Source organism: Pseudorasbora parva, chromosome 3 (assembly GCF_024679245.1).
Source record: "Pseudorasbora parva isolate DD20220531a chromosome 3, ASM2467924v1, whole genome shotgun sequence".
Classification (NCBI taxonomy): Eukaryota; Metazoa; Chordata; class Actinopteri; order Cypriniformes; family Gobionidae; genus Pseudorasbora; species Pseudorasbora parva.
Genome location: NC_090174.1, coordinates 44,141,320 through 44,157,084, shown reverse-complemented (window position 1 = coordinate 44,157,084; position 15,765 = coordinate 44,141,320). Strand labels below are relative to the sequence as shown.

Here is a 15,765-nt window from a genome sequence, read left to right as displayed (position 1 = left end):
ACATGCAAATCACGCTGTAATGCACACGGGACAGACATTATAAAAAGAAGGAGCGATGGATAGCGGAAGGAGAGATGGATGGAGGTATGAGGAAGAAAGAGAGATAAACCATCTGTCAGCGTACAGTAAATCAGGTCAGGCTGGAGTGTGTGAGATTATAAAACGCACACGGAGTCATGGCACAGCGGTGAGACATATGACACACACCACACAAATAACACACACGCACCCACCCGCCATTTACAAACAACACGCACACAACAAAAACTTAAGAGTATTTGTATAAACTTGACGTTAATAGCACACTTAACAGCTCAAAGACTACTGAATAGTCTTACATATCTTAAAATATATTGAATTAAATATGACATTAATGTCAAAGATATAGCCAATGCAAAGTGGATATGACAATCTAACAACTCGACCAACTCGAGCAATCCAAAACACGACCCTGAGCTTCCATCAGCTGGACTGGACATGATATTACTTACAGGAGAGAGCCCTTCTCCTCCTCCTCCTCCTCCTCCTCCTTCTCTCTGCTGGAGAAGAGATTCAGTCCTCAGTTAAGAATCCAACTAGAGCTGAAGGAAAGTGTGCCAGAGAGAGAACAAGCTTGTCTATGAGCTCATCCTCATAAAAAAAGAAGAGGTCACTTCTGTCGGATCTCTGCTTCGGTCTATACTCAGAGAAAATGAATGAGCTTACTGAGAAAAAGGAGGGGTAGAACGACTGGGAGGGGAAGAGCAGCCAGTAAGATAGGTGGGAACGTAAGAGCAAGGAGAAAGAGAGAGAGAGAGAGAGAGAGAGAGAGAGAGAGAGAGAGAGAGAGAGAGAGAGAGAGAGAGAGAGAGAGAGAGAGAGAGAGAATACCAGGGAAACCATCACCAATTAATCGCTGACACTTTGCTCAAAGAACAGCCTTCAGCACCACGGACAGAGGAATGAAGAGCGATAATGAGAGAGCGAGAGTGAAATATGAGGGCCTAAATGAGAACGTGTTGTCCACATGTCGGGCTTGTTGCATTGGGTGTGAAATGATGACAGGGACACGAGGCGCTTCTTTCTTGCCTTGTGATGTGCCCGCTGAGGAATGCTGGGTAATGAATGCACATACCAGAACTGATCAATCAGCTACACTCTATCTCAGTTTGACAGACAGGAAGCTGAAACACCACATGCATGTCTGCATACCTTCATTAGACTCAAAAACAAGCCCAATCATGCTTTTAAACAGCTCAAACTGAAAACAGAAGAAGAGCACAAGGAAGAAAGAAAACAGACGCTGATTAAAAAAAACACAAGTGGATTAAAGGCCAATAAGCATTTTGTAGTGTCATAAGTCACAATTAGGGCTGTGCAATGTATTGAAATATCGCAAATGTACATATCACGATATGCACATCGCAACGGCCTGAATATCTGAATGATTTTAATAGGCTACTTCAGCTTTGTGAAAAGTGTACGTTTTAGGTCGGCATATAGCAGAGAATAGACTGGGCACATGACTACTGTTACTTATGTGACTTGTTTGACGGTCAAAAGATTTATTATACATAATAAATTGTGAAAAACAACAACTTGCAGTTTGACACACACACCGAAACATGCGCACAAGCGCCTCTCTGAAAGCATCTGATCCCTTCAGTTCTGTTTCGTGTTTTGTTACACACTCAAACTACCAAATACACACACATTTTTTCAATGGAAATTTTTGCTAAAAACACAGCTGGTCACTTTCAGAAGTTGTAGCGATGCTCTCTTTTCCCAGAAAGAATGTGAAACACAAATGGTATCATGCTCAGTTTGTAAATATATATTTTTTAATATCATTTAAATAGATTTGACATGCTTATAGCAATATTGTATTGAATATCACATCATTTAAAAAGGTATTGCATTTTGCATTTTCCTTCAATATCGCACAGCCCTAACGTGAGAACTGACTTTAAGGGGTAGTTCACGCAAAAATGAAAAGTAGCCCATGATGTGATCACCTTCAAGTCATCCTAGGTGTATGACATCCTTCTTTCAGAAGAATATAATCTGAGTTGCATAAAAAAATGTTCTGGCTCTTCGAAGCATTATAATGGCAGTGAATGGCTGTTTAAGTCCATAATCTACCCATCATAAAAGTGCTCCACATGGCCCCGAGGGGTTAATAAAGGCCTTCTGAAGCGACGTGTTTGAGTTAAAAAAATTGTAAATCAAACGGTAATGCCTGCGTCCTACATCATAGGCTGGAATGTCATTTAGTGGAAGTTAGAGATTACAGTTTGTAAAGTTTTAAATATGTATATTTTTCTTACATAAACACATTGTCTAATAGAAGAATGTCATGCACCTAGGCTGACTTGAGTTTGAGTAAATCATGCAATATTTTTTTTTTTTGTAACCTATCCCTTTGATCAGTTCACCCTGACAAATCCATATAAAAGTACAGTCTGTGCCCAAAGTATTAGTGAAAATAACTCTTTGGACTTGTCACATTTGCTAACTGTACTAAACTCACCAATGCCAGGGTGTTGCCATGTGGTTGCTAAGGTGTTCTAAGTTGTTGCCAAGTCGTTTCGTAGGGCCCAAGTCAAAAAGAGAGCATTGCTGGGTTGCATCCGAAATCGCATATTAAATTGAACAGGTAATTATTTTGAATAAGTAATTACTTCGCAACTGCTAAAAGTATGATTGAAATCAGGATGTACTACATTCGCCATGTTGACCTACAAGCGTCAGTTGCGTTGTGTCACTGCCATTCACAAATTCTCTCCTGTGGCCTAATGGGACATTAAAGTGTCCATGATATGCGCACTTCAGAATCCTGAATTAGTCAGTCATCTGAGTAATTTTTGCCTACTCTTTTATGAGTGCTGTGAATTAGAACGTACTGTTTTTGACAATATACTAGGGAAGTATGTGATTTCAGATACAGCCCAAGTCTTTATTATGGGACCTAGTCTTTAGGTATGAGTAAAGTAAAACAAGTAGAAAAGTAAAACACCTCCTCTTAAGTTACACTCTCTGATGGCATCATTCATATCAGTAGCAGGGTGGAGGATCTGTACACCAAATTTCAAGCATACTATGTGAGCAATACAAATAGGGATGCTTGCCAACTAAAGACCCACTAACTAAAATATCTAATGCAGGGATGAGCATTTCAAATCCTAGAGGAATTTTCAAGTATGTTTAAGGATAAAGCTACACTCCATGACTGGAATTGGTCGCCCCTGTCAGTATTGTGGTCAGGGACGGCCTGCCACCTGCTGGCTTTTTGATGATATTACACAGTAAACAGCGTGTGTTTAATGAATAGGTTTAGCGGGTAATCATTTATTAATCTGGCAGATGCTCGTCTCCGAAGAAACCTAGCGCCGCCAAGCTACACATTTATCACATCTGTGTTCAATGGGGATTAAATGCAAGACCTTGGCGTTGGCGAATCTGAATTTCACTCTATGCAGGCTCTTACCATGACACCCAGCATCCTGGCAACAAGTCACTGGAGCACAGGGATCAGCCGCTGTCAGAGTGACTCAGACTCTGCGTGAAAACAAACAGGGTGAGGTAGGTCTGTTGGGACGCTGAGGCAGAAAGAGCGTGACAGACAGGTGGGGGATGCAGACAAAAATACTGGTTCAAAAATAGATACGGTTATGAGCGGGCTTTTAGAGCTCAAAGTGTTGATCTAAAAGCTTGCGATCAATGATGTGAGTCTGACCCACTTCTCGTTGTCTCTCACTTCCTTTAGGAGATCACTCTCTGACATCATCATCTTTCAGCACAGCTCAGGCTGACAAAGACAACCAGATTTTTCACTGCAAACCTTGTCTAGACCAAACCACTCCAAACCGTTTTCATTTCCTATCAATATTTCTGTCCAGTTTTTCCTAAAAGAAAACATGCAAATAAGTCCAGGCAGGACTTCAAGAGTTCATTGAAATTAAAAGTTTGAGTTAATACAATGCAATTTTGTTTGAGATTCGACAACCTTTATTAAAATATTATTTAGCGATTTTGTATGCATATTGGGTAATTGTGTGTGTTTTATTTCTGATGACGCAGTGAAACATGCCAAATGATTTATCATATCTTTTATGTGGTTCAGATACAATACTATTTTGAGTTTCTATTTGTTATACAAATATCCTTCATTGTATCAACTCAAATTTTTAATTTCAATAAACTCAAAATTTTAAGGCAACCAGGTTACTTACTTTTTTAAGTTAAATCAATAAAAACCAACAAAAAATTTTACAGTGTGAGGATTGTCAGGTCTGACCTTGGGGGGAATTTGCTGTGACTTCCACTCCTGGGGAGATTGGCAACTGTCTTCAATGTTTTCCACTTGTGAATAATCTTCCTTAATGTAGAATGATGGACTTCATATTGTTTGGAAATTGCCTTGTAACCATTTTAAGATTAATGGGCAGCAACAATTGCTTCACTAAGATCATTGCTGAGTGCCTGCCTATTACTAACCCTCTTATAATTCCTAAGGGAGCAGTAAGAGTGTACTTAAAATCACACACCCCTTCTCCATTTCTCCATGTCCCGCCTGTGAAACTTTACATTTTCACCCTTCATTTAAATGTCATTAAAAATGCGTTATTTGTTGTTGATTTTGTAATAATACTACGTAGTTGTGCTTGGAGTCAATTGTTTTATTTGTGATAACGCAATTCGTTTTTGAGGTCTGTATTAATACTTTTATTTAGCAGGGATGCTTTGCATTGTTCAAAAGTGATAGTAAGAGATATTAATAATGTTACTGTAATTTCAACTTCTAATAAACATGGTTCTTTTGAACTTCCTATTACAATTATTTAAAATTGCTTAACCACAATTTCTGAAACCATGGCTCCTTTTCTTACACATCCTTGCAGAAGCAAACACTTCATTTAGAACTATATTACCTTTGCTAAAAAAGGTGTTTTTGCATTGTAACTACACACAAACCATCAAATGATTAGCCATATATACACCAAACTACATACAGATATGACAAATGTGACTATCTTACACTACTATCTTATGTCTGCTTCAGTTTGCATAAGTTTGTCAAAGTACTCACACGTGCATGTATGTACACATAACACAAACACGTACTATATGTATACACAATTGACGAACTTTAAAATGATTTAACTGAATCAATATTGAACTGACTTGAGCTGAATGAGTGACACTATTAGCTGTTAAAACATGTCTGGCTATCTCCAGACCAAGCTCAATTTAAGATTGAACATTGGTCTGGGGAGTCTGCTCTATATTTTCAACTTTCACACGAGGCGTGATAAACGAGCATAATTCAAATTATTCTGTACGCAAGGATAGTCCTTCAACCAATCAGACTACAAGAGGTGGGATCAACAACAGACACCGACCCATCGCGTCTCTATCCGTCATCGTGTTAAACCCACCAATAGAATATTCAGGTTTCCAGACCATCACATTAGTTGAGGTTCTCGAATTTATCAAAAATGTAAAGATGTTGATGCAAAAAATGTTGATGGCCTCACTTCAGAGTTTTATCAAAGATTTGCAAAATAGGCCTATTTAGCCCCTTTTTTATTAGAAGTAATTTAGCATAAGTTTGCATAAGTTTGGGATCTCTTCACTCTACCTTAACACAAAGTTTAATAACGCTTATCCCCAAACCTAAAAAAGACGTATAATTAATTGATAATTGGTTTCCGATTAGTCTTTTAAATTGTGATTATAAAATCATAAAATCACAAAAAAAAATCATAAATCAAACGTTTAAAAATTACTTTATAGGATAATAGATGGAACACAATCAGGCTTTCTAACTAACAGACACATTTCAAACAATATTTGGCTGGTTCTTGATCTTTTAGACTACTCAGAGTTAGTGAGGGATGATAGTTATATGCTTTTTCTGGACTTTTTCAAAGCCTTCGACTCTATTGAACATGGTTTTATATTCAAAACTCTAGAGAAATTTGGTTTTGGGAACTTGTTCATTAAAGCAGTTAAAACTTTATACGTCAATGGGAATTCTTCCATTAATCTTAAAGGGTTACTTCAGCGATTAGCATATGGCTTTGTATCAGTAGAAACCCTGGAGCATAATCAAATGATTGTGCTTGCCCCCCTCTATTCCCCTGATACGAGAGATTGTACATTTTATTTTTGGAAAAAATCCTCCCGTGATATCGTCAATTTGCGTCCTCTTTAGAATGTTTGGCCAAAGGCTAAAGACTACAGCCAGCAGAGGGAGCTATTTCCTCATGTTTTCAACCCGCACATGGGGGATGGATGGAGATCTCACTCACATCGCAGGTCACAGCTGCCGGCCTTAATTTAAACGGATGCTAAGCAATGTAAGTGTTTAACTTCTTACATTCATTTCTATGAAAGTTAAGCTTCAGAGGCATGAACTGAAAACGCGCCAGACTAAACACGCGTTGTGAATGTATGCCGCGAATGTGGTCGCGATTACCTCGCTCTCATCACGAGAGCTCATTAGCTCATTTATGACATTAAATGTAATCTGACTTCTGCAGCGTTAGTCCTGTGAGACTCAGATGGCAACTCGTTCGTTATATTGAACAGACACGTTCAGTATTTAATTGTAGTGTCTGTTCTCTCAGTCACAGTAATCCAGTAGTGGTGGCTTTGGGAATGGCCTCACAGGGCAGCGAAGCATTCTGGGAGTTGTAGTCTTTCATCCCCATGAGACAAAAATACATTTTCTGTCTTTTCTCAGTCTAGAAGGCACCAAATTCAAAAATAATTTCACATTTCTACTACAATAATGAACCAGTTTAAATACAGATTCATCTTCCCAGTGCTGAAGTACTCCTTTAAGCATGGCACCTCTCCAAAATTCGAACTGCAGCAGAATACGTCAGGGTTGCCCCATTTCGCCATACTTATTTATATTGACTACTCAATTATTAGCCAATTTTATTAAGAATAGTGCCTTGAAGGAGTTGGTATCATGAGAAAGGAGATCATCATCAGTCAACTGGCTGATGATACTACTCTTTTCCTAAAAAATTCAGACCAGATTCCCTTGGCTCTTAATATAATTAAAACGTTCCCCAATGCATCTGGGCTTCATCTCAAATGTGCTTAAATGTGAATTAATGCCAATCAAACAATTATCTGTTTCTATTATATGTAATATCCAAGTCAAAGAAACAATCACCTACCTTGGAATAGTAATTTCCAAAAACTCAAAACTTAGAAGTGAGTTTAACTTTTTGGTCCATCATAGAGAAAGCTAAAAAAAATATTGAATCATTGGCTTCAGAGAGATTTATCTTTAAAAGGAAGGATTCTTCTCTCCAAGGCAGAAGGCATCTCACGTCTAACATATGCAGCCATCTCATTAAACCTTGATAGAGTAATGCGTAAAAAGATCGATCAACTATGTAATTTTGTATGGAAAAACAAGACACATTATATAAAACAATCAATTTTATCCAACAGCTTCAGTAATGGTGGTCTTAATTTAATTGATTTTGCAACGTTAAATAATACTTTTAAAATTAACTGGATGAGGAATTACTTGAAAAATCCATTCAGTATTTGGAATATTATACCCGAGTATGTATTTTCTCAGTTGGGAGGTTTGAATTTTCTGTTGATGTGTAACTTCAGCATTGAGAAGATCCCTGTTGCTCTGTCTAATTTCCACAAACAAGCACTATTAGCGTGGTCTATGATTTTCAAACATAATTTTTCTCCAAACAATTACTTAATTTGGAATAATAAGAATATTTGTTATAAACATAAGTCCTTATTTCTTGAAATCGAGTTAGCCAATTATTTAATCAGGATGGTCACTTATCAAGAATTTCTTTCTCACTACAATATTCCTGTTACTCCAAAACAGTTTTCCACTGTATTTGGTGCTATCCCTGATGCTATTTAAAGACCATAATAGTTTTTTGACAAGTTCCGAATTGCCTCTCCCAGACCCGATTGAGACGTATGCAGACAAGATATGTTTTAAATCTACATTAAAAAACAATAGAGATATTCGTTCTCTTTTTCTCAATGACTGTGTTTCTAATCCTCATGTTACGAAATGGAACACATTAGTGGAAAATATTTCATGGAAGAAGGTTTGGACTCTCCCTAACAAGTATGTATTAGTAAATAAGGTCAAAGAGATTTCTTTTAAGCTTATTCATCGATATTACCCTGTCAAAACGTTCATGGTATCAAAGTTTAAATTAAGTATAGATGCAAATTTTACTTTTTGTGATTCACAACCAGAGACTATTTTACATCTATTTTGGCATTGTAATCATACAAGAAAACTTTGGCAAGACATTTGCCAAATCATTGTAAACAATATATATAATGACTTTGAGCTTTATGTCAAGCTTGTTTTGTTTGGGTATTTCATTTTTGAGAGGCAATATGAAAATATTTTTTTTCTCTGCAACTTAATTATTTTGCTTGCAAAATATTTTATCCACAAATGTAAAACTATGAAAGTTACCCCCAATTTTTCTCACTTTCAAGAAGATGTTAAGATATATATTAAATCCTTATCTAGCTCCTGTAACAAAAAGGCTACTAAAACTTTGAATCTATGCTCACTTTTTTGGCATTTTTGTATAATTTTTATTTATTTTATTTTATTTTTCCCAATGTTATTATTGTTTTGTAAGGAGGACTGTATTGAATTGATACCTCCTCATTGATTTATTTAGTCTTTCTTTCTTTCTTTCTTTCTTTCTTTCTTTCTTTCTTTCTTTCTTTCTTTCTTTCTATCTTTCTTTCTTTCTTTCTTTCTTTCTTTCTTTCTTTCTTTCTCCAAACTCAAATGTGATGTAATGTTTGTCAGTCCCTGAACCTCTGGATTTGCATTCTGGCTTATGGATCTTTACTTTTGTATTCTGTAAGTAAATGTTTAATAAAAGAAAAAAAGAAGAAGAAAAAAAACAGGTTTCCAGACTGAGTTGCAGGACAAAATCAAATCGCCGACAGATCAGGCTGGGTTTACCCAATCTATATCAAAACTGCTTTAGAGCAGAATTTGAAATGGCTATTGTGAAGCTGCTTTGAAACATCTGTATTGTATAAAGCCCTATAGAAATAAAGGTGACATGAATGGTCTGAAGATGAATGGTATGAGGCGAATGGTTTCACTGAGTGAGCCTCAAGTAGCACTTTTAGTGTGTAAGTAATTTTTAAAAACTTTAAATATAGAAATCTTGAAAAAAACAGCTTCCAAAAAATATTAAGCAGCACAACTGTTTTCAACGTTGATATCAATAAGAATTGTTTCTTGAGCACTAAATCAGCATATTAGAAGGATCACGTGACACTGAAGACTGGAGTAATGATGCTGAAAAATTCAGCTTTTCCACCACAAAATTTGTACACACTAATTTTGTAATTTAATATGTATTTATGCAAAGTATAATGATTTACATGTGGTCTTCAATGTAAGGGTCCAACATAAATGTCAAAGTAAGTGGAAGCTGGGGAGGTTCCAGGATGATTATACTGATCTTTACTTTACTCTTTTAAACATGATTCATTACTGACCGTTTATGCTAATGCATGGCGCAGAAAATGGGCATGAATCATTCCTATTTGAGATTTTTGAATTGACCACAAACAACAAAAGACATCATCAGCATTCTGCCTGTCATTCTTACTGACACACATGACGCTCGCATAGCCTACACAGAATAAACTGAATGCTACAGCACTGCAAAAATAGAAAGCTTGGGTTTGTTTGTGTGTGAGAGGAAAGAGTGGGCAGCATCTGGAATGGAATGAAGAGAGGGGGCTGGAGCACAGCCAGTGCTTCATATGGACGAGAGTCTGACATGCAAGAGCGATTAGAGAGAAAAATAAAAAAGAGCTCTGTTGTCATGTGAGAGCTGGCTAGGTTCTCATGAGAACTGAAATCGTGTGCCAAAATGAGCAATCATGCCCCCTTGTGGTGAACCTGTTAAAAGCAGAAGCCTTTTTTTTATCCCCATTTGATTTAACTTATAACAAAATCTCTTAAAAGAACAAACATCTTTTGATAGAACGCAAAAAGTACATGTATGGTTAACACCTGCAGCTCCTGGAGAGCATAAAATATAAGTTCTAACCAAAAGCAGAAGCCATCTGCTTCAGGAGTCCACCGAGCCATAACAGCTGTGTGTGTGTGTGTGTGTGTGTGTGTGTGTGTGTGTGTGTGTGTGTGTGTGTGTGTGTGTGTGTGTGTGTGTGTGTGTGTGTGTGTGTGTGTGTGTGTGTGTGTGTGTGTGTGTGTGTGTGTGTCAGAGTTTCGGGTCTCAAATATAGGACAGCACTGTAACATGGCGAATGTGTTGACCCACTCTGACCCCGAGTACTACCAAAAAACTAATACAACAGCTATTCCGACAGTCTAGTATGATTTTCCTGTGCAGATTTTTCATGGAAAAGAAGTGAACAAGTATCTGTAATCTCATGCAGCAACAGCTTTAATATAAGAAAAAATGGCTAAATAATGACTTGTCTTTAATAAAACAACAGTGGGACGCATAATAGGAGGCACTGGCAATATTTACATTGACTGCAATAATATTGACCTTATTCTAAATAAGATGCCATTCGCATTTGAGGTTTTATATTAATGAATGCTGTACATTATTTATACCCAACTCTCAGTTTAGTAAATAGATGTGGAGTCTTGCAGTCCTTGTAAACATGTCCTCTGGGGGCCAGAATCCACAAATTTGAATAGCACTGTTATGTAAACATAATACATAAAATCATGCTCCATGCAGTACCATCTCATCTAGCCTGGTTCAGCATTCATATGAACAAATTGATTGACAGGTCAAAGACATCTTTAGGGGAAAGAGAGATTTGACCTATCTGAAGCAAAGCCGTGACCCACATAAGATACCACAAACTAAATCTATGAAAACTGAACACTGCTTTGACCCAATCCAGTCCAAAAGCAATCATTCCAGGTCTCAACAATAAGGATTGAACAGTGTGGTCGTTTTACACCAGCTGACAAAGCTGTCTATTGTCTTATTATTGGATTCTCACTAAGTCTTATATTCAAATTTAAAACATTTGGGTTTCTTATATTGACCACTGTAGCTCCGTTCGAATGTTATCCAGCTGGCTAACATACAGTAGATGAAGATTTGAAAATGTAAATAATTCAAAATAAGTCCAAATTTATAATTGCTTTGTAATTTAGCATCCTTAACATCCTGCGACTTTATTTATTTATTTTCAGACAAAGTGTGTTATAGCAGTTTAATTATCAGTTCTTATTGCTTAAAAGGGAATCATTTCATAACACTATTTACATACATTTTATATTATTAATTCAAAAACTATGAATAAATTGCTTTGATTTATTATAATTACATTGACCTGAATCTACAATATTTGTAAACAGAACTAAATTCTGCTTTAAGTTCATTAAATCTTTTTTAATGTAAAAGTAAACTTTTTTTTTGTGGTGGGGCCAATGAAAACACTTATTTTGTAGTTGCATCTTGTTTCCAGTCTAAATATCTAAAAGTAATAATAATAATCTTGTTTCCTAGAAAATTAAATCAAAAGGAAGCAAGTTTTTGCTTAAAAAAAGCTACTGTATATTATCTGCCAATGGGGAAAGAAAAATTATATTGTTTCTGCTTGACATCTTGTTTCTGTTTGGGACTGAATTATTGGCAGTGAATCCAATAGCAGAGCAAGTACAAATTTGATCTACTGTCCCAACTGAGCCAACAAAAGAAAAAGGGCAGTTGTGGCCTAACGGTTCAGAGAATCAGAATGGTAGTAACCCGAAGGTTGCGGATTCGATTCTCAGTAACGGCGAGAAATGACCGAGATGTGAGGTGCCCTTGAGCAGACGCCACAGCAAAATGGCTGTCCACTACTCTGTGTGTGTGTGTGTGTGTGTGTGTGTGTGTGTGTGTGTGTGTGTGTGTGTGTGTGTGTGTGTGTGTGTGTGTGTGTGTGTGTGTGTGTGTGTGTGTGTGTGTGTGTGTGTGTGTGTGTGTGTGTGTGTGTGTGTGTGTCTTGGATGGGTTAAATACCAAGGACATCTTGGATGGGTTAAATACAAAGGACAAATTCAGAGTATGGGTTACTTTCAAGTCACAATTTTAAATTTTAAATAAAATCCTTGTTGTTGAGCCCTATATTTTCCTGCAAGCAACACCCATTTTTTTTTTTTTTTTTTTTTTAACTCTGAACTGCGTCAACCCTGTAAACATGATGCAAAGCCTCTGTAAGAAGCCCATTCACCTTACCAGACTGATAACAGTGTGTTAGAGGGGTTGTGTGGCCATTGTCTAAAAGCACAAACATTTTTCATTCAAACCCTTTATGTAGTAACTCATTTAACACAATTTAGCGGTCAGTTCAGAGCAGAGAGAAGCTTACTACCTAAAAACATGGAACATAAAGAAACATTTCTGTACTGTTTCAATTACATAATAACACACTTTGAACCACATGACAAGATGCCATGTTCAATCGTTGTGTAACGGGACAATAATCATTTAAAAGCCCAACACTATTTTGGGTAATTTGTGTTGCAACTATCCATTTCAGCTGAAAAATATGAACTCCAAAAAACAACATCTCCATAAGAGTCTTCTTACCGGACTGATCGTTCATCATTCGGATGGCTTTGGCCTTAGCCAGCTCCAGCGCTGTGACCCATCGCTGCCTCTCCACCTCAGTGCTGGCTTTCAGATGATAAGTGCGCCCCCCGCTGCTCAGAACAATATTGCAGGCGTCCTCGGTGTCAATGTGTGCTGTGGCCAGGTTGATGGTGCCACGACACGTATGGGCCATCTCCGCCTGCGTCCTACCATGAGTGACCAAAACAGTGGAGGGGAGGCAGGAAGAGAGGGAAGTGTTAGCACATGATGGGTAATAATAATACATAATAGTGTTAAATCGTATATACAAATTTCCAGTTTGGCTAAATAAATGACTTTCTAAGCATATAAGTGTGTAGGATAGCTGTACAGTGAATGACGTAATGTAAATCAACATAGATAAGTCGTGTGTAGAGAAAAACACTGAGCAGCCATGAGCGTTACATTACTATACACAGCTGTAGAGAACGGAGGTTAATGGCTATTGTGTGTCAGCTGGCCAAACAACAACACTCAAACAAACCAGCCAGTGTCACAGAGAGAAAGGAACAGAGCGTGATGTAACCCCTGATAGAGAGATCAGGAAGAGAACCTACAGTCCCATTATCAAACAGCAAAGAAACTACTGAGGCATATCCTTATGGAAACAACATTCCTCAAACAAGCAAAAGAGAAAAGCACAGCATGATAAATGCAGAACAAGCTTTGTGTACTCTGTTCTCTGCAACACCCCTGACCTCAATGCTGCATAAGGATCTCCATTAGTGAGAGACTCAGACTGATGCATCACTCAAGAAGATCAATTGCTTAACAACGTTGCATTTGAAGATTATTGCTATTTGCAAGCATTTTGATTACATCATTAATTGTATCCTTGTTTTAATTTTATTAATAAACTTGAGTAAAATGAGTAGTTCAAGATTCAATTTATTGAAAGTGACATACATTTTTAAAAGTAAAGTACTCTTAATAAATATGAGCTCTTAAAAATGGAATATAACAAAAACATGTTAGACATCATATCAACAACCTTAACATTGTGGAAGTACACTCACCTAAAGGATTATTAGTAATACCTGTTCAATTTCTCATTAATGCAATTATCTAATCAACCAACCACATGGCAGTTGCTTCAATGCATTTAGGGGTGTGGTCCTGGTCTGGACAATCTCCTAAACTCAAAACTGAATCTCAGAACGTGGCATAGTTGTTGGTGGCAGACGGCCCTGTCTGAGTATTTCACAATCTGCCCAGTTACTGGGATCTTCACGCACAACCTTTTCTAGGGTTTACAAAGAATGGTGTGAAAAGGGAAAATCATCCAGTATGCGGCAGTCCTGCGGCAAAAAAGTCTTGTTGATGCTAGAGGTCAGAGGAGAATGAGCCAACTGATTCAAGCTGATAGAAGAGCAACTTTGACTGAAATAACCACTCATTACAGCCGAGATATGCAGCAAAGCATTTGTGAAGCCACAACACACACAACCTTGAGGCGGATGGGCTACAACAGCAGAAGACCCCACCGGGTACCACTCATCTCCACTACAAATAGGAAAAAGAGAATACAATTTGCACTAGCTCCAAATATTGGACATTTGAAGACTGGAAAAATGTTGCCTGGTCTGTTGAGTCTCGATTTCTGTTGAGACATTCAGAATTTGGTAGAGTCAGAATTTGGCGTAAACAGAATGAGAACATGGATCAATCATGTCTTGTTACCACTGTGCAGGTGGTGGTGTAATGGTGTGGGGGATGTTTTCTTGACACACTTAGTGCCAAAAGGGCATCTTTTAAATGTCAAGGCCTACCTGAGCATTGTTTCTGACCATGTCCATCCTTTTATGAACACCATGTACCCATCCTCTGATAGCTACTTCCAGCAGGATAATGCACCATGTCACAAAGCTCGAATCCTTTCAAATTGGTTTCTTAAACATGGCAATAAGTTCACTGTATTAAAATGGCCCACATAGTCACCAGATCTCCACCCAATAGAGCATCTTTGGGATTTGGTGGAACCGGAGCTTCGTGCCCTGGATGTGCATCTCACAAATCTCCATCAACTGAAAGATGCTATCCTATCAATATGGGCCAACATTTCTAAAGAATGCTTTCAGCACCTTGCTGAATCAATGCCACTTACAATTAAGGCAGTTCTGAAGGCAATAGAGGGTCAAACACAGTATTAGTATGGTGTTCCTAATAATCCTTTAGGTGAGTGTATAGACAGGCTATATAGAGAAAGATAGAGAGAACGATAGGTAGAAAAACAGATAGACAGACAGGTGGTAAATGTGTCTGGTTGAGGGTGGCTGGTCTTTTAAAGCATGTAATATCGCAGACCTGAAAGGATCCCAGATTCTCTTGTGAGTCTGTCAGGCCTTTCTGAGGAGCTCTAATTTAACCAAGCCTTGAGTAGAGGCCTAACAAAAGCATATATAGCCTCACAAAACAGCCAGAGAAAGACAGAGATTCCTCACTTAGCTGCTTATGAAACACTGATTCAAACTCCACCGATGCTTTGCTGACTCTCAAAAAGAATCGGACAGTAAAAGGTATGAAATGACAAAGAGGAGAAGCAGAAAGGTGGTGAGACATAAGCCCCTTTCACACTGCACGTCGGACCCGCAATATTTCCGGAACATTGCCGGGTCGCCTTCTGTGTGAAAGCAACCACGTCCCGGAATTGATTACCGAATTGAACCCGGGTCGGGGACCTAGGAACATTGCGGGGTTCGATCTGGGACGAGCGCTGTGTGAACAAAAGCCAAAACTAATGCCGCAACGTGTACGTAGTTATCGTGCGACTCCTAGAGCTGAAGCTGAGATCACTCGCCGTTATACGTCACATCAGGATGTCACGTGTCAACTCGTTACGGGACCGTTACGGGTTGTGTGTGAAAGCGCACATATTACGGTATTTCGTTGGCTGTGTGAATGGACCAAATCTAGCATCCCGGGAACAAATGCCGGGTCGCATTATCCGTGTATTTGCCGGAATCGCAGTGTGAAAGGGGCTATACAGAGAGCAAGAACCCTCCCCCCCCCTCTCTCTTACTCTCTCTCTCTCTCTCTCTCTGTGTGTGTTACTGCTCTGGTAGCCCGGTATCTGTTGCACATCTCTGATGGAATGTCAAAGCTCTGACCGCTCAGAGAAATT

General features: G+C 38.2%; 1 protein-coding gene across 3 annotated transcripts in view; it reads right to left on the bottom strand.

Moving 5' to 3' along the window:
• The window catches only part of osbp2b (oxysterol binding protein 2b), a 96,070-nt gene that overhangs the window by 66,089 nt on the left and 14,216 nt on the right, over nucleotides 1–15,765 (bottom strand). Inside the window, exons 2-3 of one of the 3 annotated variants that reach the window (XM_067439054.1) lie at nucleotides 12,603–12,811; nucleotides 12,249–12,290 (exon numbers count right to left, since the gene is read on the bottom strand). In XM_067439054.1, the coding sequence (XP_067295155.1) occupies nucleotides 12,249–12,290; nucleotides 12,603–12,811 (251 nt within the window). Of the gene's footprint in view, nucleotides 1–491; nucleotides 642–12,248; nucleotides 12,291–12,602; nucleotides 12,812–15,765 lie in introns of those variants that run through there. The other 2 variants (XM_067439055.1, XM_067439057.1) reach the window with 2 other exon arrangements.